Here is a 22,125-nt window from a genome sequence, read left to right as displayed (position 1 = left end):
ACGGCTTAATTGCCGTCAAAAATAAATATAAACAACAAACACGAATAAAAAATAAAATAAACAATAAATACAAATTTGTACGAGATACGGATTATTTTTAGATTCACTATTCCGTAAAATATTGTCGCAGTAAATAAAACATTTGACACAGAAATATCAATGACATTGTCGACAATGACAAAAGAATAAGAGAATAAAGATAAAGGAGTTATAAACATTTATTAACTAGAATTTATGTACAGATTTTCTCAATCGCTTAAAGATTATACTCTATTTTAAAATTGTGAGAATATATGTTTTATGCGCGATTATTTTAATTTCTCGAACCACTACAGTAACTTTCATCGTACATTTATTACGAAGAATCACTACTTGTAATTTGTACAAATGTAATAATTTACGTTTACGTGATATGATAAAGTTATGTATATATTTCAAGTCTACACATACGGAAGAGAAATAATAGTCATAAAAAATAGAGTATAGTAAATAGCGTTTTATGTCGTGCGCAGTCTTTCATTTGGTTCCAAAATGTTGCGAAAAGATTTTAAAACGATCTTGCGAGTGAAGCTTTCATAATCGGAAAATCAGTACACGCTTCACTGCAAAGTTTCGGCATGGCAGTATTAACACGTGAATGACAAGTAGAATTAATATATTCCCAAGTAGCAAAAAATGTATTAAAAATATTTAAAACTCATTTTTAAAGATATTTTTAAAATGTTAAAATAATTGATGGTTAAGTCTCTTTTTATTCATTATAAAAAACGTGTATTTTAATGTTAATGTAATAACGTTAATGTATAAATATTTATTTAACATTTATTAAATATTAAATATTTTATTATAATTAAATATTTAATATTTAATAAACGTTAAATTAAAATATTTATATTACATATGCATTAACGTGAAAATAATAAACGTTTTTTTTTTAATGAATAAAAAGGGACTTAACCAACAGAAATTTTAACATTTTTGAAACATCTCTGAAAATGAGTTTTAAACATTTTTTATATATTTTTTTGCTACTTGAGTTTTCTTTTGTGTGAGTAGAAATTAAATTAAGATCTCTATATTTACATGTGTGGGCAGGCAACGATGTATAAATCGGTTCATCTTTGACATAGCTAAAATTTTTATAAATTATATGAAATCATTTTATACGAAATTTCGAGGATGACATTTCTGCTTTTGGCAGACACATTCCTTGATCTCTTCTCCTCTTACACATTGTTTATTCTCTCGCTATACGATTTTAAATTACGTTTTTCTAATATATATATACGTAATAGATCTAATATATTATAAAACATCGATATAAAAGCTCAACGATCATATCGCACGACTCATTTTTTCCAACGTACACACATCGCGCAGAAATATGATACCTTATATATATATTTTAATACCTATTTACAAGTCTCAAAATTGATTGACGCCTCATCATCGACATAAGTAGTATTGGTCCGATATTACTTTCACGTTCTGTAGAACAAAGTAGGAATTCGCAAATATAAGAATAGGCTCCACAGAACAGATCATTACGAATGACTACTTTAAAGCAGCTACTTTATAACATGTTAGGACGATCTCTCACATTTAAAAGAAGGCTCTTATCAAAGAGCCTGAGATTCTTAAATATTTAACGAAAAGTTACATTTTTCTCCTTGGGGACGAAATAATTCGCTGATCGCGTCCGACTCGATCCATCGGTTTCTCGATTTATTCAATATTGAGGATTCGGCGAGTTTCTTTGGAAGTTATTCTGCACGCTCTGACTCTGCTGAAGAGGCCCGGCCGGGCTCGGTCTACCCTGATCGCGGTATTGCGGTGGTCCAGGCATTTTACCGTAATTTCCTCGGGTGCAGCTTTGATAGCTACCGTACGCGGAATCGTCGCTACGCCTCGAAACGTGGCCGTACATGCTCTCGGGTCGTCTAGGGCTCGGTCCGTTATCCGTATTACTCGACAACGGTCCGTTCTGATGCGGTTGTTGCTGCTGCTGCTGCTGTTGCGGTGGCTGTTGCTGCGGTGGCTGTTGCTGCGGCGGCGGCGGCGGTGGTGGATGATTCTGTACCGAGGACTGACCGCTACTTTGACCGGACTGCTGCGAATTCTGACTGCTCGGCGGCGGTGCCGGGGAGCGACCGTAGATGGTGGAACCTGTCGATACACCGTATATACCGTTCTCCCGCGTGCTAAGACTCGTAGAGATCCCGCGGATGCCGTAGATGCTCTGCGTGCACTGCTGCAATTGATTCTGCATGTTCTGATTAGTGCTGTTGTGATTCTGCGACGACGGAGTCGGCGGACCACCGGCGGGTATCGGTTGATTCTCGCGATTACCACCGCTCTGACAGCCACCGTTCTGACCGAGTCTGATAGGGTACAAGCTCTGCGCCGGCACCAGCGGACCCGGCTTCGGGATCATCAGGCCATCCCGCGGACCCGACGTCGATTTCGCGTAGACGCTTTGCGAGCGATTCAGATTGGCGCGTGTCAACGGTGGCGATTTGCAGTAGAGCGATTTGGTACCGCCGTAGATCGACTCCACCCGCTCCAACGCGGACGGTGGTGCGCTGTAGATCGACGACGACGCGCCAGCTACGGGACGATAGGTCGCGTAAGTACCGGGGAATTTCGGTCCGTTCGGTTTGTCCAGGTCGTCGTACGTATCCTCGTCGGATCTCATGGACGAATTATCGCCGTCGTCCATGTCGCGCGAGTCCTTCGCGCGTCTGGGACTCAGGACGTACTCGTGAAGCAGAGCCGCCACGGCGCCTCCCGAAAGCGGGCCCACCCAGTAGACCCAATGGTTGTCCCAGCGATTCATAACGAAGGCCGGGCCCAAGGCGCGCGCTGGATTTAGGAAGGGACTCTGAAAGGGACGTGAAAAGAAAATTATTAGATAATTATAATAGCAGTGCGAAGATACTGAAAAATAATTCTTCTTATGAAATATAATAATTCTTTACGTCTTTGTTAAACAATTTTCAGAATATTTTGAAATTATATAAATAATTGTTATATTCTTTCCTAGCAAATTATAAAATACATTTTACACGCACTCTAATATAATATTTTATTATTTTTGTACTGAAGGGAATACAAAGAAATAGGTGAAAATAGAAATGTATAGGTAATAGATATGTATATAGAAAGTTCGTACTGACAAGTAATGAGCATGTTTATGATTTTGCAAAAAAAAAGAATCTACATTCACTTGTAGAAGGATGGTCTCGATATTTTTCATTTTGGAGTGCATTGTACACTCGTTTCGGAGCAGGTGGGTCCAGGATCAAGTTCTTTCTTTCACCTTCCTGCTCAGTGTGTTCTCCACCGACCCCACCCTTCTTACCCGTCCAACGGCAGGTGCTCTTTAAAGATGCGGACGTCGGCCCGATTGGAAAGAGTCCGAAAGAGACGCTTTTAGATAGAGAGTGGTTGCAAAAGAGAACATACACGTAGGAAGAAAAAGAGCTGTTCTTTTATTCCGTTATGGTTTGCAGAACAAGAATAATAGTTATCAAAAAAAATGATAATTGATTACTAATTTAATAATTGAAAAATGCAAATTGTTTCATTTGTCTATAATAATTTTTTAATTAAGACGGTACGATTAAATAATTATGAAAAGATAACTTACGGAAACGAGAGTGGCCGCTGTATAGGCTGCGGCTAAAACTGCGGAAGCCTTTGAAGAAATCATAGGCGGCAATAATCTGGATGAATCCGCAGCAAAATGAGCTAGCACGATAAACACTGACAATGCTATCTCGACTAAAAGCCTCTCGATTGGACCTCCTAGTCGACCGGGGGATGTCAGGGTCTGCGTATTCGAAGGTGTAGTTACACTGAAATAAAAAAGATATTATATATTATATGTATAACAAATATCACATAGTTATAAAGTTACAGAGAAAGAGAAATAGTTCAAAACACGAAATAGAAAATAGAAAATAGAAAAAATTATTTCTTTAGGACGAGACAAAATTATCGATCGTTCGCCAAAAATATTCACATATGGTCTCTTGTATGACAGTACCACTATGTACGAGTTATGCAACTGCGGTGTAATATACGATGATTTTCCTATTGAAGCTTGCCACGAGACATGCACCCCGCATAGAAACCCCCTGCGATAAGTCGGTCCCAGCGGTGTAATGTTTATATTAGCTAGTGCATCCTCCAGCCCTTAAACGTGACCCCGATATTCCCTCTCGTGACGTTTTCCTTGCATAAAATTCTCGTTGATTTTCTCAGCTCGTATAATCATATAGGGTCACAGAGATGTGACCTTCAATTATCCCCCATATTCAATAATTGCATTTCACATATTCTTTCGAATTCAAGTTTGTTTATTAAAATTCTTCAATAGTGAACAAATTTACATGTTACTGCCGGGTTATGATATAATTCGATATAATTACAATATGTTATAATTAAAAATTAATGCAACATCGACTAAATTTATCAAAAAAATTTAAGAAAATTAATTTAAAATAAATTTTAAATTAAATTAATTTAATAAATCATTTATAATTTAAATTCAATTTTTCTCAACTCAAAGTTTCTTAAGCCTTTTAAAAATGAATTGAAGCTTGTTGCACTGTAAAATAGATAATAAATATGTGTTAATTCGTATATATATAATAATTTGTATATATTTTTTTTGTTTAATCGGATTTAAAAAAAAATTTCTTGATTGCTTTACTTTTTTTCTATTTATTTATTTGTCCATATTAACTAGGCTTGTCTTCTTTATCTTTACAACAAGCTTTTATTCCTGCTGTTTATATATGCATAGACTATACAAGTGACTTTCCTCAACCAAGATTCTTCTCGAGTACAGCATTCACAAGTTTCAATAAAATTACCATAATCATGTCTCTCGCATCATCTTCTGTCTCACGATCAGACACTTTCTTTACGTCAATCAGAATCACAGGCTTTTCAAGCGCAGCGTGAAGAAAACACGTTCGTAATTTTAAATCTTTGCATTTAATCTATTTAATTTATTTAATATCCGAAAAATATCGAAATTTGAGATATATATTTGAAAATATGTTTGTGATATTCCGAAAAATTATCGGATTGAGTCTTTAGATTTTATATTTTCAATTTTCAATTTTAAATATCATCATATTTTTTATTGACTTAACATATCTATTTGCTCTGTTCTCAAAATCAAAATCGATGTTTTCTGGGCAACTTACGTAGCAGAATGAATAAACTTGTTGAATAATATTTATCTCCCAAATCTCCATGTGCAAAGATACACCTGTACGGTTGCCATCCTCTATAATTTCGCTCCGCGAGCTATTCGAACGCACGATCGCGATTAATCTCACTAAATACTCACAGCTAAATACTGCATTCATTTGCGATTTACCACCCCTCATATTCTTCTTCGTCATCATACACGAAATACCCCCTATCTCGACTATCGCGGTCGCAATGCAAATGACAGTATTCACCCTCCTGTCTCCCCTTTTCGTTCTCCTTTTCTTTCCCTCTTTTCACCGAGAGCAAGTATGTCAAGAGAGCGAATGATGAAATCAGAAATGCAGATCATGACCGCACAATTGGGATCAACTGCGACAGCAGACGAGAATCCCCGGACGTATAAGGGAGAAAGGAACGGCAGCATTTTTATATTTACACGCGTGCCCTCGCGTGATAAGCGGATTTTTACTTCTTCGGCGGAAAAATCGCCCGGCATTGCGCATTTCCCACGTGAATACGTTATGCTACGATCAACGTGCGAGTGCATGAGAACGATAACGATGTATTTTCTTCATTGTGCAATTTTTTTCTAAGTATTATTCTATTGAAAAACTCCATGGTTCTCTCGAATACGCATAATAGTACAATATTTCACAATTCATCCGTCGATTTTTATTTTTGCCAACTATATAAGTCAATTTTTTCAATTATTAAATGACAAACAGCCTTTAAATCGAAAATGAAGCTTTTAATTTTTGTTACTTATAAAAGATTTATAATGATTATACGTTTCATCTTTCCTCTTGAAAGCTACACACACTTTCAATATCTATTGTTCTCCATACATTCACGAATGTATATTGTGAATGTTATTGCGTAGAGAAAAAAATATCCCAAGATACATTTTTCAAATGAAATTTAAAAATCTATAGAAATCTGTATATTTTTAATATAAAAATTTTTTTAATTCTTCAATATTACACGTAGGCATTATTTATTATATTTGATGTTGCGTATATAAATTTGTAAAATGACGTTGATTGCTTTCATTTTAGAAACATCAAGTTTTACTTAATATTTTCTCGTATCTTTAAAAATCCGAGGCTGATATTTAGGTGTTCGGTGTTCCGTTTCTCGGAGGGTCATCCCGCATATGATGCGATCATTGTCGCAGGCCTTCGTAAGAAGGGCGATCTCGTATGAAAGGCGAGTCGAATGCGTGCGAGTAGCAGTTTCGTGGGAGAAGTTCGATGAGGTTTGGGCCGGAGGCGGACGCGTTCTCAGGGCGATGAAAAGCGCGTGGTCATTCAGGCGAGACACGATAGAGGAAGGTTTAATCTTGCGTGCACTTGACTCGAGAGCCGCAGCCAGTGCTTGGTGCAACCTGTGCCCCGTTTTCGCAATTCACACGAAGGGGCGAGAGACGTCTCGACGTAAACCCCCAGGGTATATACGTCGGTGCGTCGTTTTAAATAAATTTAATTCAAGGGGAGAGAGATGCAGGGAAACAGGGGTGCGGGATATGTATCGCCCCGAATCCCACCCTCCGTTGCGATTAACGAGCTATTGATACCCCCTTTCGCGTACTGGACCACAGATCCCCTTCTCGAGGCTCGTCGAGACACGAGCAACCCCCTCTGTCCTAGTCCACCCTCTCCTAACCCCCCTTCGCGAACCAAGTTCTGGATACTCCAAACTGGATACTCCAGGATCCCCCCGTACGAGGAATATCACACATGTGACGAGCGCGATAAACGACGAAAGCTCAAAGAGCTCGGAGATGATGCGTTCGCTCCGATACCATTATAAAGTCTTGGCTATGGGAAAGTTCAGATGCTGAGGCTGGCATGGTCAAACCATGAAATTAGGATGTAGCATGAACCGTAAAGTCGTTGTTGGGGAGACGAAAAAGGGACGACGATGTGTTTCGCTGCAAACAAAATCGGAGAGATGTATATTGGTCTTAAATGCAGTGTTTAAATTTATAAAAAAAAAAGAGAATAGCATATATTTAAAAAATGAATGATATTTTAAAATACTACCTTTTTTTTGCAATAATACATAAATTCGTGTGTTTCTAGATCAAAATGTAATCGTATTTAAAAATATAAAAATATGAAAAAATATTTTCAACGTGATTACTCATATTTTTATAAAGAGAATTTTATAAAGATGAGAAGACGAAGTATGTACAACATAATTTGAATGGGAACCGAATTAATGGGAGTGTGTAAGAGCAATGCGTAAATGTCAAAAATAATAACTTTGCTTTGTTTGTTTGAAATTATTACTCGCCAAAGTTGTAATCTCGCCCGCGTATTATTATGTCGAGCAATAGTTCATCCGTATGTTGTATATGACCCATCATTACAGCTGTTCGCCGTGAGTTTTCTTAAGCTCGACGCCCACTTTCGCGTTCTCTTTTCACACTTTTGAAAAGCCGGCGTATTACGATCAGGGCCAGGTACGGGCCGGTGATTTCGCGTCTCATCTTCCACGATCAATGTGGTTTCTTGTGCAAAGTGTGCGCTGCACCGTAACAAAGAATTCTATAAAAGAGGATGTAAAGCGTACAGATGGGGGAGGGAAGAAACAGATCGCCCTACAATTCCGCCCTCGGTATTGTTTAAAGTTGAAAGAGGTAGAGACAGGAAGCGCGTACCCTCTCCTCCGACTGATTGAAATATCAGCAAATTCACTTAGGTGAATACAACGTCCATTCATTTTCTTTTTCCAAGTAAATCATGCGATGACATATAATTTCGGCTGTTAAATGCAAACTCGATTATCATCTCTGCATTGTTATCTCTAATGCATCAATGATACATCGAGCGTAATTCTTTTCGTGTTTCTCAAGCATACGATAATAAAAAAATGTCTCTTGTGCGAAACATTAAATAATAGAATAATATAAGAATTACACGACATTTTCTAAAGCGATTAGAACAAATTCCTATAAAATCCTAATTAACTACAACAATTAATTATAATAAATCGACCGCTATAAATTTAATTGTAGAGCGAAAAAGACATTTTTTAATGGGCACGACAAAAAGGAAGTTGCGTGGATTAAATGAAACCTTAAACAAAACGGAGTACTAAGCTGAGGTAGTAATACTGCGGAAACGGTAGGGTCGAGGGATAATTGTCGGTATCCTTCAGACAGTCAAAAGAGAGCGAATTGTGAAAGGGCAACGCGGTCATTTGCTGAGGCTCTTAAGTAATAATGCAAATAACGCTTCTTAAAAATTTTTAGTTAACTCAGTCGCAGCTTTTCTCAATATGGACACATTAAAAATAGAAAGTTATTATTTTAAGTATACATTAAATTGCAAAACTGGCATGTTAATAGTAATAACAAAGACTTGCATATTTTTTAAGTTAAAAATTAAAAGCTATAGAATACTAGTTTTTACATATACATATGTCGATACATATATTGTAATATATGATAATACAATTTCTTATACTTTTCATTTTATTAAGACAATATTATTGAAATAGAATAGATATATATATATTATTAAGATAAAATTAAAAATTTTTAATTAAATATTTTCCATCATTGTCAAATGTTAATTTTGACTTATAAATGCATTGAGAACTTTATGAACAAAAATTTATATAATTACTATCATAAACTTAACATCGAGTTAAGGTTCCCCATATTATTTACGTAATAATACAAATGTACAAATCTATAAATGTAACAAATTTTTGATGTTACGTATTTGAAGATACAGTAAAATGTCCACATTAATAATAATAGCAAAGTAACACAATATAAACTTTTAAATTATTCTAAATTAATTCGATAAGCGTACATAGATGACTAGAATTTGACGTTTACATGACGATCCATGTAAATTTAGGAACGATGCAAGAATCCTATTGACCTTTTATTGTTAGATATGCGAAGGGTCATGCAGCTGCCCGAGAGTGAGAGCGAATCGCGCGCGTACGTCCTCTCGTATATAGATCCTGTATAAATCGCCTTCATACGAGGATACACGTGCCGGCCACATGTTGCACAAAAGGAATCCTTCGTGGTCCTTTTTGGGCACCGTATAGCTGTATAGCGTAAGTCGCCGTCACAAAGGAGCTTTAGGACCCCATAAATGATTCTCCTTCGTCGGGGGGCCGACAACGCGGCAGATGTTCTACGTCTCCGGTGCTTCGAAGACGTCTACCCGTGCACCGGACACGCTTAAGGATACATATAATACCGATAGGATAAAAAAAAAGAGAGAGACAAAATTCGCGATCAGTCTGCGTAATGTCTGACTTTCCCGCAAACCATGCTGTCAGACGCAATATTAGTTTCGGCATGAGTTGTAATTTAAATCGACGACATGCAATCTTTCGAATCCATCGAAATTGTATTTCTCTATTCAACTCCAATTTTACGTTTCTAGAGGATTTTGATAGGTTTAATTTATATCAAAATTGAGTTGCAATTTTGTGTCTCAAATAGATAATAAACGAACAGTTTTCTATATACAATTAGAAGTTTAACAGAGAAGTTCTCTGCAAAATTATAAATTAAATTATACCTATATAGTTTCAAAAAAGGGATCTGATTGCTAAAAAAATTAAAATAGATGTTAGTTTGAAAATAGGAAAAAAATTTCAACTCGGATTGGGCGGAACAATTATTTCAGTCGCACTTTGCGATTAAATAAAAAAATTGCATTTAAGTGATTTATTGTCTATAAATATAAGCTTCTTATTTCAGATTTATAAATGCTGGAAAAAATATTCAAACATCTTTTCATTAATTTTTTGCTAAATATTTCTGATTTATTATGAATATATACGAGAGTGTATATATTATGTATATATATAATTGACATGTTGAGAGAGAGATAGATATATATTGGGATGTAAAAATAAAGCTCCGTCAAGACTTTTTGCCGACTATCTTAAAATAGCGCATACAATACTTTAGCCATGAAGCTAATTTTAAAGTATAAAACCCACGATGCACGCGTGTGCATCCAATCCATCGCTCCGCAGGGAAGGAATGGAAAGGTTCTTGAAAACGAACACGTGGTTGCGACCATCTGTTGGCATCCTACTACTCTGCTCGATCTAACCCAACCAAAACCGGCCCGTTTTAATATAATGGAAGTTCTTTCTTTCTATTTACGGGATTCGCCAATGTTGGCGGATCTTACAATGGAGTTTACGCTTTTTTGATCCGAGAGCATCACATTGTTTGACACATGCGTACATTTTATAGAGAATTAGACTACCATATCTGACAATATTATAATTTCTTCATACTTTCAATTTTCAAACTAACATCTATTTTGTATATAAATAATAAAAAATAGAAAATAATCAAAAAACATATAGATTTTTCTTAAATAACTTTGCAGATCTCTGCATGTATATATACATTGGTTCTCTCAAAATCAACATTATTACTTCTTTATTACTTAATTAATTATTACTTTTGAGTATAATTTTTTAATGTATTATATAAAGTTGTTATAATATAAAATATTGAGCAAAAAGCTAAAGATATTTTGAGCATAACATCTCGTAGCGTAGTAATCTTTCACATATCGTGTTGGGATTTATTTCTCTAAGAGCGGCAAAAGTTCCTTCACATTTTGTTTGGTCTAAAGATGGGAACATATTCTCAGAAAGCATAAAATATCTTGACACTTGTTATATACACACACACACACACACACAGATAACGAATTCTTAAGGATATCTTCCTAAAACTCACACAGCTGTTCGCTTTATCTTGAAAAAATATTAAAGGAAAAAAAGAAAGATCACAGAACGTATCTAAAGAGAAATTCATTAAATTCAACTTGACCTCTGATTAATAAATGTGTTTATCAAGCATCATTTCTACTTTCTCTTGTCTTGACTAAATTTATTGCTATTCAAGGATATCGGGTGGGTAGTACCGTAAGCTCAATATTGCACTGTCATAAAATACACGACATTCGTGTCGTTGAAAATATAACGTAACCAATGAACGGAAGGGAGACCGGGTTTGGCCGGGTCCAAAGCTGTAAAGGGAATCCGCAACATCCGTGAACGCGTGCTTTTGTGTCGCTTCTTAGTAAAAGGCGTTTCGGGCAGGTAAAGCATTCCTGAGTTTCAACAGAGACCTGACCCACCTGGCTTTCACGTATTTTCGACCCAAGGAACATCGGTTTCTCCTGCATCCATACTATATATAACGAGACCATCCGTTTTTAAATTATACTTATTTTTTTAATAGTATTTGTGCATTGTGCAACAAAAAATAAGTATCGTATACATTTATGCACTATTTTCACGCTCCTCTATCAGTATAATTAAATGTTTTAATGATATAATAAATGTAATCAATATGTAACTTTATGTAATTTGTGTTTATAGAATATTCTATCTATTTAATAGAAAAAAACATATACATACAATAGCCAATTTAATAAAAAAAATCATTAAGTTATAAGGACTACGTAGAATTATATATGATGAAGCATCACCAGAAAATGAAATAAATCCAAAAAGAATTTTAGAATCGATTTGGTAATACGAAAGGCTTTTCGAAAAGCACGGATTAAGAACTCAATATCTGAAACCTTTCAAGAAGACGCGAATATTGCATGTCATAGCTGAATCTTGCTATAAATCATACTTTTCGGTTTTCAGAATATCCTTAAGCAAATACAGAGACTTACTATCCCTCTATCGTTATGCAAATATCTCGATGTAATACATACTAGAATAACTTTTCACTATCGTAACACATGTACACACACATTGAATCATGAAAAAGCAAAAGGCAATTGCATCATATAAATTCTTCTTTGATTTGTTTTTAGAAACTAATAAATAAATAAATTTATGATAGCACCAACTTTGGAAAATATCAGTAACGACATTTCATCAAAATAAATATTAAATTTGCTTAGAAAAAAGATGATTTTTATTTAGAAAAGATTTAATTCACAATCACATAATATTCTCAAAATCCAAAATATTCTATTCTTTATTTATAATAATTCTTACATTTATAATAATGTTTAGATTATTAAAACATTTAATGTCGGAGCTCGCGCGTGTAAAATATTAAATATATTAAATTAATTTTTATTTAAGTTAATTCTTTTATATTCAAATGCAATAAAAGGATATCTCATTCGATTCAATTAAATATTTATCTCGAAAGTACGACACGAAATCCTTATCTTTTGAATAAGAGACAAGTAAAGAAAATTTGCGCGCCTTTTTCGTCAATTTCTCGTTAATCTCGGCTAGATGGTTTCAATGATGGTGGTTCGATGACCAAGGCAAGAAATATACAACCATCCATGAACGACATGTACAGCCACAAAAGCCGTGCGGCGAAGCTGTTTTCATTCCTGAACATCCGGTTCGCCACGCGCACTGCGTGTGTCTTGCCTGACGTCATAACACACCTGCCATGTCACAGCTGTTTCCTCGATTCGTAGTATTAGTGGAGAACCCCCTTGACAAATAGGTTTAACTTCAACCACCCTGCGACCATTGCTTTCTCTGGTTTTTGTAAAACAGGAAGGAATTGAGTAAAATCTCGTAATTATGAAACAGTATAACGAGAGAGTTTCGACTTAATATTTGACATTGTAAAATACTATTAGCTACGGAATTTTTTTGAAAATTTCTATGAAAACTGAAATATTAGTAACTTTGTAATTAAATCTTAAATTAAAAAATTATGCGAAGATTTAACCAAAGTTTAAATTATGTGAATAATATTATTTCATTGATTGATTTCCCGTAAAAATTTCCATTTAGAAGGCAGGAAATTTTTTATTTTATATATCAATTATAATGTTATGATACTTGCAATTCTACTAAAAAAAATGTATATTATATTAACTCACACACGAATTATTAAAATTATTATAATTATTAAAATTAAATTTAGGAATCTCCTAATGTATTCTCTCATTTTTTCGCTTATGAGAATTTAATGATTTTTTCTTAGTGTTTAAATTATTATCTTTCTGCACGATTGCACGAGTTTTATCGGCGCTGCGAGAGTCATATTCTCAAACGCGAATTTCGTGCCGATCTCGGATGTTTGCGGGCAGAAATTATTCGAGCGGATTCGCTTTGCATAGATTACAGAACCGTAAGCCGAACTTTATTGGCAGCCCCGAAGTTTTGGCGATGTCAGAAGCTAAGTCTACCTTCGATAGATTGACCTATCGATTGAGAATATCGATGCAAAACCTCGTCTGAAAGGACGCTCTTATATATATTAGCATCGCGCGCACTTATCTGACACGTGTTTTAAGATTTTAATAGACTAATTTCTGAAGCACCCAATTTCGCGATCAGGATAAAAGGTGATCCTCATCGCGTACGAATGCAATAAATCCGCACTTTGATATATAATCGAAAAAATGAACTAAATATTTGTAGACATATTGCAGAATTTATTTTTGCAGATGCAATATTATCGGAAGTGTCTTACAATATTTAATAAAAAGTATATTTGAATATATAATTAGGTAAGAGGAAATAAGCTATTAAAAATAAATAACAAATAGAACTTTAAAATAAAAAAATTTCTTTATATATATTATTGAAAATATTATTAAATTATTCATCTTCATTGTCTTTCACATTCTCAAGAAGGTTCTAAGCACATGCTTAGTTTGGCTAGATATAAAAGAGACTCCGTATTATCTTAACACGTGAACAGAATATTTCTTAAGTAAAATGTTTCACGACCACTTTTTCATCATTCTTTCGGAAAAAAAAATCACTCCCCTGCGAACGCAGTAATGGAAGAATCCTGTAAATGCGCGTAATGAAGAAGTGACAGTAAATTCTTCACGGATAGTTAAATTCGCGGCTCCCGCTCTTCTGTCATTTTTTTCTCTCCCCTACCATTTCGTACTTGGACGCGGGTACCTCACTTTGGGTTTATCGGACGGTTTTTATATTTATTACCTTGTGCGCGCGTATTCGGGACAGACAACGATCACGGATAAGAACGAGGATGATAGGGGCGCCGAAATCCACCCCTCGGGTTCCCCACGATTCCTATCCCTTTTTCAGCCCTTCGCCACCCCCGGAAAACGTCGCGACGCGTGTTTTACACCCGTCACCGTTAGCCAGAGAAGTCGCAACAGATGCAAGTGCATTCTCCGCACTTTCGCGTTCTCTTTTTCTCTCCCCATTTCTCTATCTTTTTCTCTCTTTCTCTCGTTCTCGATCTCACGCCCCGACTTTTTTTCTGTACCGAGCTCGACGGTATTCCCCCGAGATATCTCCGGAAAGGGCCCCGTTGGCCGTCCGGTTAACTAGAGTATTGTTCGATTATTATTTCGGTACATATCGCGCACTTGTTACCTCTTTGTGCGGTCATATGGTGGTCGGAGGGTGACCAGGCGAGTGTCACGAGTAGAAGACGTGATGAGATAGATAGAAACACTCGCAGCATCACTTGGCATAATGGAGATGAAAGTATAATATCAACATAAAAAAAAGTATAAAGATTAAAAATATAGAGATTAAAGATTAATAAAATAACATAAAAGTTAATCATAAATATTAGATAAAATAAATAATAACAGATTGCAGAGAAGAGAGAGAAATGTGACAAGAGCATCCTTCGCGTGTTATTTGCTTCTACGAAGTGCGTGACTTTAATTAATCATATATGCAGTTGAGAGTTGAGATATGCTTCTAAGACAATCTGACATCTTAAATTAGAAAAACATTTCAAGAATAACAGAAATATAAATAAAATTAACATATACGGAAACTAGATAATTTCAAAATCTCAAATTGTCGTGATCGCAATAATTGGCTATATAAAAATTATTTCTGAAGCTTCTGAAGTTCGAGAAATCTAATAATTTTTTTAAAAGAATTTTAGATTACAGCTTTTCTCAAATTTTATTAAAAAGAGAGAAGCTTGGCTATTTTTTGCTTATGATTTAAATATTTTCGAAACAAGAGTCACGCACATAGAGCAGGCACGTGACGGCACGGCCGTACATAAAAGCAAATTTAGTAGAGCACATCCGTGGCTGGCTGGAAGAAAGGAGTCGAAAGAACGACGGACGAAGAACGGACAATGATCTCCGCAATGTCGGGAACATCTGCTCTGTAGTGGCGCACCGCCGCTCTCGAATCGCTCGCGCCGTGTCCTCCTTCACGGGCTCGAGCAGCCCGATGCCGTGAAACTTGTCCCACCTCGGTATGTGCATGCATAGGTGTTCATTATCCTCGTCTCCTCCTTTCGTTCGACGCCGCCTCGCGCGTTCCTTTTTCCGCACGATCTTTTTTGGTCCACGGGGAAACATCTGCGGCAGCTGCGAGGCGATGGACCGCCGCCGGGGCTCGGCTCCTCGTACGAGGCAGGTGCTCACCTTCCGAGGTTCTCCCTCGCCTGCCAATTACGCGTGCCTCTTTCTGCCTCTCTTTCCATTTCATCGTCCTCGCCTCCGTCGCGCTGCCTCTTTCGTAGTTTTTTCTCTCGCCTTCTCTCGTTACCATCCCCCTGCACATTGCCGTTTTTATTCTCTTTCCCTTCCTCCCCTTCCCAACGTTCCTCCGCCCTCTATCTCCAGGTTTTAATCTCCTTCATCCTGTTGCCCTCGTGCCAACTTCTTGCATTCTTTCGCGTGTTTCAACACGCTCCACCTTTCCTTCTCAATTATTGAGCAGGTAAAGTTTTATCGAACAAACGTTCTCTTTATATTTTTCTGTTAAAAAATTGTGCCACATCTCTCCAGTAATTATTAATTAATGAACCAATATTTGTAATGATATCTTTCTATCTTTGATGTTGTCTTCCGATCTCGATCTCTTTCATTGAACGTCTCACGGCAACTTGTTGCATTCCTTCGAGGGTTTTATTAATGTGTTTTATTAATGCGTCTCCCACTTAATTATCAAGGAAGAGAAACAGATATTATTCCCTGAATTTTTTTTCAGAGAGAAAGTATATTTCCAATATATTACAATAATATTGCACATTTTCTGAATGTCTTGATATTATAAATATATAATGCAATTTCATTTGTATCATCAGACATTCTTTGTATCATTTCTTTTTAGCTCCTTTCATCTTGTTCGTGCTTAAAGTCGTTCTCGCTTCGTTTCACCTCCTTCTTTTTCGGCTTTCTCAGCTGCCGTTGCTCAAAGAGCAACAGCTTATACTTGCACTCTCCCGAAAGATGCGCCGCTTCTCTTGGTCCAGCGCGCGACTCTACAACAGCATCCCCCTTTTTTATTTTTTTCTCGCTCTTCAAGATGAAAACCGTCTGCCCATAGACAAGATCGAGGCACGTGCACTAGCTTGCATGTATCGGCGATTTGCGAATGGCTCGGAGATGTATGCACTTTTATATATCATAATGTTTCTGGAATGAATTAGGATCTTCCTTTCTCGCAGAATACCGAATAGATTATATTTTCTCGCTTTTACAGAAAACTTGAAGAACCATTTGGTTTTCAAAAATGACTTTTCATACTTTCAAGCTTTGTATGAAATTTTCATTTACAGTGAGATATAAAAAAGTTTATAATTAAAATAAAATATAAAAAAATATTGTTCTTACTTTAGCTTGCAATAGTATGGAGAATTGCATAATACAGGAAATGTTTTTATCAAACCTTGTATTCATAATGCTCTAGTTAAATTTGCATAAGAAATGCATTGGTATATGAAACCGTATATGCTTAATGGTAAGCACTGTTTACGTGATAGTAGCATGTTGAAGGAACTTATCTATAGCTGCGCAAAACATACACGTTACATTTTTCGCAGTCCGCAAAATCGAAAACAATTCCTTGAAATGTTATGGTTATTTTATTCATAGAGAATAAATTCATTTTATTATTTTTTAAATATTTTACCGCGTTAATGCAAAATTTTGCTTAAGACAAAGTGCAAATTTTCTCAAGCAAATGTTTGCTTTGCTTGCCCCGTTATGCGTAATGCATAATAAATTATGTGAAATAAAAATCACGATGGATATTATTTGTGCTCCTCCCGAAACACTCGCTTAATCCACCAATCGTCGTACGAACACTTGGAAGAAAACTCGACCCGACTTTGGATGGGCCACATGCCTTCCTGGTTCTCCTATCTAGCAGCTGTCTTCACGAGACAGTGTATCTCATTCTGCTCTTAATACCATTCAACGCTTTAAGAATCTATGCTACTTATTACACGTTTAATATCGAGACTTTTTCTTATCCGACTCTTTGTTGTAAAGTTGCCAATTGGGAAATTGCTATTATTTTATTAATTAATTATACTCGCGATCAGCTAAACGTCAGAATAATTTAAAGACACTGTTGATGATTTTAAGAACTCGTAGAAATCTGATATAAAAACTAATTGTGATAAAATTAAATTTGGATTTATTTTGACAAATTTTCTCTTAGAAATAAAGAAATTATGCAACGGTTGTAATGATGTTACGCTTTTCTTGAAGAATAAAGATATTAAAAAGAAAAATTCTACGTACACAAGACGTATCATAATGCAATAACATTCTCAATTATTATTATTAACTCTTCAATTATTAATTATATTCACTGGCGGATCGGGGGGGGGGGGATGGTTTTAGAATTAAAACCTCCCTTCCAACTTAAAAAAAATAATTGTAATTTGATTTGTAAAAATATTTTTATTATTAAACCAAATAATTTTATAGAAACCCTTCCCATTATCGACTTCAGGGTCCGCTAGTTATATTTAGCAATTATTACTACAACTTTAAACGAGCCCAGAATGATAAATGATCGAATATATCTTAAAATTTTTTAAATGCTCGTTTATTTAATGATCGTTGACAGCTTCGACCAACTTTGCGCAACAAAGTTGAATTGTTTCGTTAGCGAGATTTATTGGGATTCTCAAAGATGAACATGCAACTTACCCATAAAGCATAGCCGCCCCTGCTATTCCGCCACCGCATTGTGCCGCTATATAGAGTACTGCGCGAAGTGGGGAAATCCGTCTGCACAAAGCGAACGATACCGAGACCGCTGGATTGATATGTCCACCTGCGTGCAAAAGGTTTTCCATATAAAAAAGGGAGAAGAATCAAAGAAAACGAGGGATTGCGCGCGATTTTTTGCTCACTCGTACATTATACCATGATTTTAGCATTCGAAATTTCTTTTTAAATAGCGATATTCGTCTTTGTTTATAGATTCACAGAAAAAAATTAGCCACCATGGCTAAATTTTAGCTGTCCACATATTACACCAGAAATTTAGTTATCATGCCTAAATTTTAGCTAATATTTAGGTAACTAATATTTTTTAGCTACAGTTAAACGAAGGATTCTCTGTTAAACTATAGCTAAAAAATATTAGCTATTATAGCTGAAATTTAGCTATGATGACTAATTTTTTTCCGTGTTAATAGATTAATAAATTTAGAAAATTAATTAATTTTTATTATAAATGATAGCTCGATGAACCGAAACGGAATTCACGGGTGCGTATGTCCCATTCTACTATCGTAGAACGATAGTGAATGAGGAACAAACGAGATCGGATTTCCGTAGTATACATGGACTGAAAGTTTATACTATATACACGTATTGTGCGCTCTGATGGAACGTACTCTGAAAGTGCTCACATGCGTTCCGATACGCACGCACAACGCGTTAATATATCCACATCCATGCCGCCGGCGTAATCAGTTAACGAGTCAATCGAGAGAAATCGCGAGGGCAGCCGCTTGTCAACGATACGAACATTGAAGAAGGAACAGGACCATTCACACAATGAGATAGTTGCTTCGAGTAGTTCGCGAATCCGCACCCTTTACGTAATTATCCTCTGAACGTTTTGCAGAAACGCATATGTGTATGAGCCTCATGCATACAGTATAAAAAAATGTACAAATTAAGATCAAATGAACTGTTTACTATGAGTGACCTTAGATTGTATTTATAAATATATATATACACGAGAGAGAGAAATACTAATTATTATTTGAATAATAGAATAAAAATATATAGTGAAACAAATATCACAAAGGCGGATATCTTGTCTTTCATTTTATATATTTCTTTGAGTAAAGAATAATCATATTGCTTCTTTCTAAATCTTATAAATAGAAACATGCAAAAAAAAATTAATTAATTAAATTAAAATATAATTCAAATAAAATACAATTTAATCAATTTTGAAATTAATTACAAAAGTAAAGTTTACAAGATTCCAATTAAACATTGAAGTATCATGTAAAAAATATATAACACCCTTAACACGATTTTATCTCTCAAAACATGACAACAGATACAGAGAAATTTTGCCTTCTGCATTTCGATCGTATTTTTCGTAAAAAAGAAATGATGCGACGATATTCTTACCACTTATATGGCTGAAGATGAGAGAAATCGCAGCAATGGCAAAGCCGGAAGCCACGGCGGTGGCTAATACGGAAAGACCACTTCCGGATACGGCAGAGGCAGCGGCTGCACCAGCCACCACCAGGCTGAAGAGAAAAGTGGCAAAGCACTCGACAGCCACCGCTCGCCACAGTTCTAAACTTCGAGCCTCGATGGACATGGGTGGTTTTCTGTCAGTGACCTCGGCATTGTTCTCCCGAAGGGCTGATAGCCTGGATAGGATAGTGACGATGTGCGAGTCGACCTCGCGCGCCAAAGACTCGGTTGTCATTCTCGGTCTCGTTGTTACACTGATAAGAAAGAAGAAAGAAAAACGACCCGACGAGGTGTGCTTTCGTTCTCAGAACATGTTCTTTCAAAGGATGTGATTGTCACATGCACTTTTACGTTGATGTTGATCGAGAGAACCGCGATCACACTAATCGTCCTATCGATCTTGAACTTTTTTCGATTCGAAAACTCAACGATTGATCTTTTTTCTTTCAAGGTACCGGTGACAGTTCGCGGCAGTTCCCGGCGAATCCCTCGAGTGAAGTAAATACGAAAACGTGAGCGCGGCCGAGGAAGGATGTACCCGACGTTGTCGCTTCGGCAACGCGCTCGCGAGTGGCAAGCCAAGCCAATGCAGTGGTGAACAAGTGGACCCTGCGGAGAGTAAGAGCGCGTTCACCACCTCACCACCCCCACTCTTCGATCATTATATGCCCGATATGTCGGTGCATCTGTGGAGTTGCGCGTTTGGGCTCCTCATCATCACCACCACTGTGTCACCACTACCACTGAACACTCTAATACGGGTAAGTCTAGAACTTTAAAAACCCTTTGATCTTTTTTTTAAGTACTGAGTATGTGCTGTGAAATTTTTGATCTTGCTTTATCTTCGATAAATAATTATAAAATGTATTGATATTTTTGCAATTATACGTAGTATTTTTTTTATTTAAAAATCTATTTATTTAAAAAATTATTTGATCTCCTCATTGTATGCTCTTTATGTAGCTTTTTTATGTTTCTAAATTTATTTTTACTATGTTATATTATATATTTTTAATATGATCTCTCTATGGAGAGTGAATTTTTAATTATTAGATTTTAACAATAAAGAGTTGTTTAATATACAAAGTTAGATATGTATAATTAAATATTTTTACCTGTTAAAGTAGAAATGTTCAAATATAATATATTTATATTTGTTTTATGAATCACTCGCGCGTGAATTTTTATCTTACAAACACAAAACATCATTGGTTATATAAATTATAAAATGTTAAAAAGATAAGCCAAACTCTTCTCACGTATATGAAAAAAAATGTTAATTATCAAAAGAATATTAATCATTAATGTTTTTTATTTTATTTAAATTAATGAAGTATATTTTCAATATTATAAATCACTGTTTTTATCCCTGCAGGAAATTTTCGTATAGAATTGATAGCAAAAATATTGTTTCCTGCACCATAATTATTAAATTCTTATTATTCAAGCAATTCTTATTATTCGTCTGTATAAAACGATGTATTTGATGTACACACAAAATAGTGTATATGACGAATGTAAGAAAACGGATCGAGTGTCTCTAATAGAAGCTATTAAGAATGGCATCGCGTGCATTACCTTTAGTTAAGATACTTAAGTTTAAATGCGCGCATCATTAGCTGTGAGCTCTATTCACGCACGCATCAACATGTATGTTTGGAGTCTGATGGTAAAAATAAACAAAATAAATAAACCACCGCGTATATACTTGACTCAGTGGTGGGTCTTATTCCCACGAGTTCAAAGAGTACCATAATGTCCATGTTCCCACAAAAAAGGGATGTACGCACGACGGGGCACGAACAACGACCATATAATAGCGTACATTTAGACCAACTTTGCAAACGAATGTCGGACGTAAATGACCATCTCGAAGGTTGTGTTACAAATTTGATTTTTTATATTAAAAAATGCGATCGACAAAGTTATAAGAATACAGGTCGAAATGATTCGCGTACGGCAGAAAATCGTGTGTGAATTTATTATTTATTATAGAGTGTTCGTGTTCGCGCGTGGAAGAATAAGATAAACTGGTTTATGTCAATTCCAATATTCCGATATAGAAATGCAAATTTTCGGGACTGCAATGATAATAAAGGGAATATCGCGAATGTGTGAACAGATTTGATAGAAAAGCTATTCAGTTTTCGCCAATTCGAAGTGACATACGCGCATAATGCCTCCAATCACAAAGTCTCAATTATAATACAGAAATCTTTTATATAGGTCCTTTTCTCAATTGAATAAATTATTTTTTTCTTGCCACATGCTAGATATAATCTTTATAGGCTAAGTGTATAATTTTTCAAATGGAAAATATATGAATTATATTCAATTCATTCTTCATTTTCCATTTTGATTTGACATTTGACATCTTAACATAGTTCTTTAAATTGAACTTCTATATGTATATAATAAAAATATGCTTTTATATATAAAGCGAATTTTCAACTTTTTAGATACT

At 35.6% G+C, this 22,125-nt stretch overlaps 2 protein-coding genes across 4 annotated transcripts in view; one reads left to right on the top strand and one right to left on the bottom strand.

The window, feature by feature from the left end:
- The window catches only part of Gli (carboxyl ester lipase-like protein Gli), a 33,841-nt gene that overhangs the window by 1,291 nt on the left and 10,425 nt on the right, over positions 1 to 22,125 (top strand). For all 3 annotated transcript variants that reach the window (XM_083050624.1, XM_083050628.1, XM_083050629.1), the window contains exon 3: positions 20,113 to 20,422. The gene's annotated coding sequence lies outside the window, so the exon portion shown is untranslated. The remainder of the gene's footprint in view (positions 1 to 20,112; positions 20,423 to 22,125) is intronic.
- Bib (MIP channel family protein big brain) lies at positions 223 to 20,119 on the bottom strand. Its single transcript, XM_083050630.1, has 4 exons — positions 19,587 to 20,119; positions 18,138 to 18,264; positions 3,650 to 3,857; positions 223 to 2,881 (listed from the first exon to the last, which is right to left on the bottom strand). Exons 1-4 carry the CDS (start codon positions 19,894 to 19,896, stop codon positions 1,730 to 1,732), a joined length of 1,797 nt encoding a protein of 598 aa, XP_082906756.1. The 5' UTR covers positions 19,897 to 20,119; the 3' UTR covers positions 223 to 1,729.

This window comes from Prenolepis imparis, unplaced genomic scaffold (genome assembly GCF_030444845.1).
Source record: "Prenolepis imparis isolate NDT839.2.m4 unplaced genomic scaffold, iyPreImpa1.0 SCAF_11, whole genome shotgun sequence".
NCBI lineage: Eukaryota > Metazoa > Arthropoda > Insecta > Hymenoptera > Formicidae > Prenolepis > Prenolepis imparis.
This window is presented reverse-complemented; position numbering and strand designations above follow the sequence as displayed.

Coding starts and splice junctions, on each gene's coding strand:
- Bib (XM_083050630.1), bottom strand. CDS start 19,896: ATGACAACCGAGTCTTTGGCGCGCGAGGTCGACTCGCACATCGTCACT. Junction 3,858..18,137: donor GGGGCGGCTATGCTTTATGG/GTAAGTTGCATG, acceptor TTTTTATTTCAG/TGTAACTACACCTTCGAATA. Junction 2,882..3,649: donor CAGCGGCCACTCTCGTTTCC/GTAAGTTATCTT, acceptor CGTCCCTTTCAG/AGTCCCTTCCTAAATCCAGC.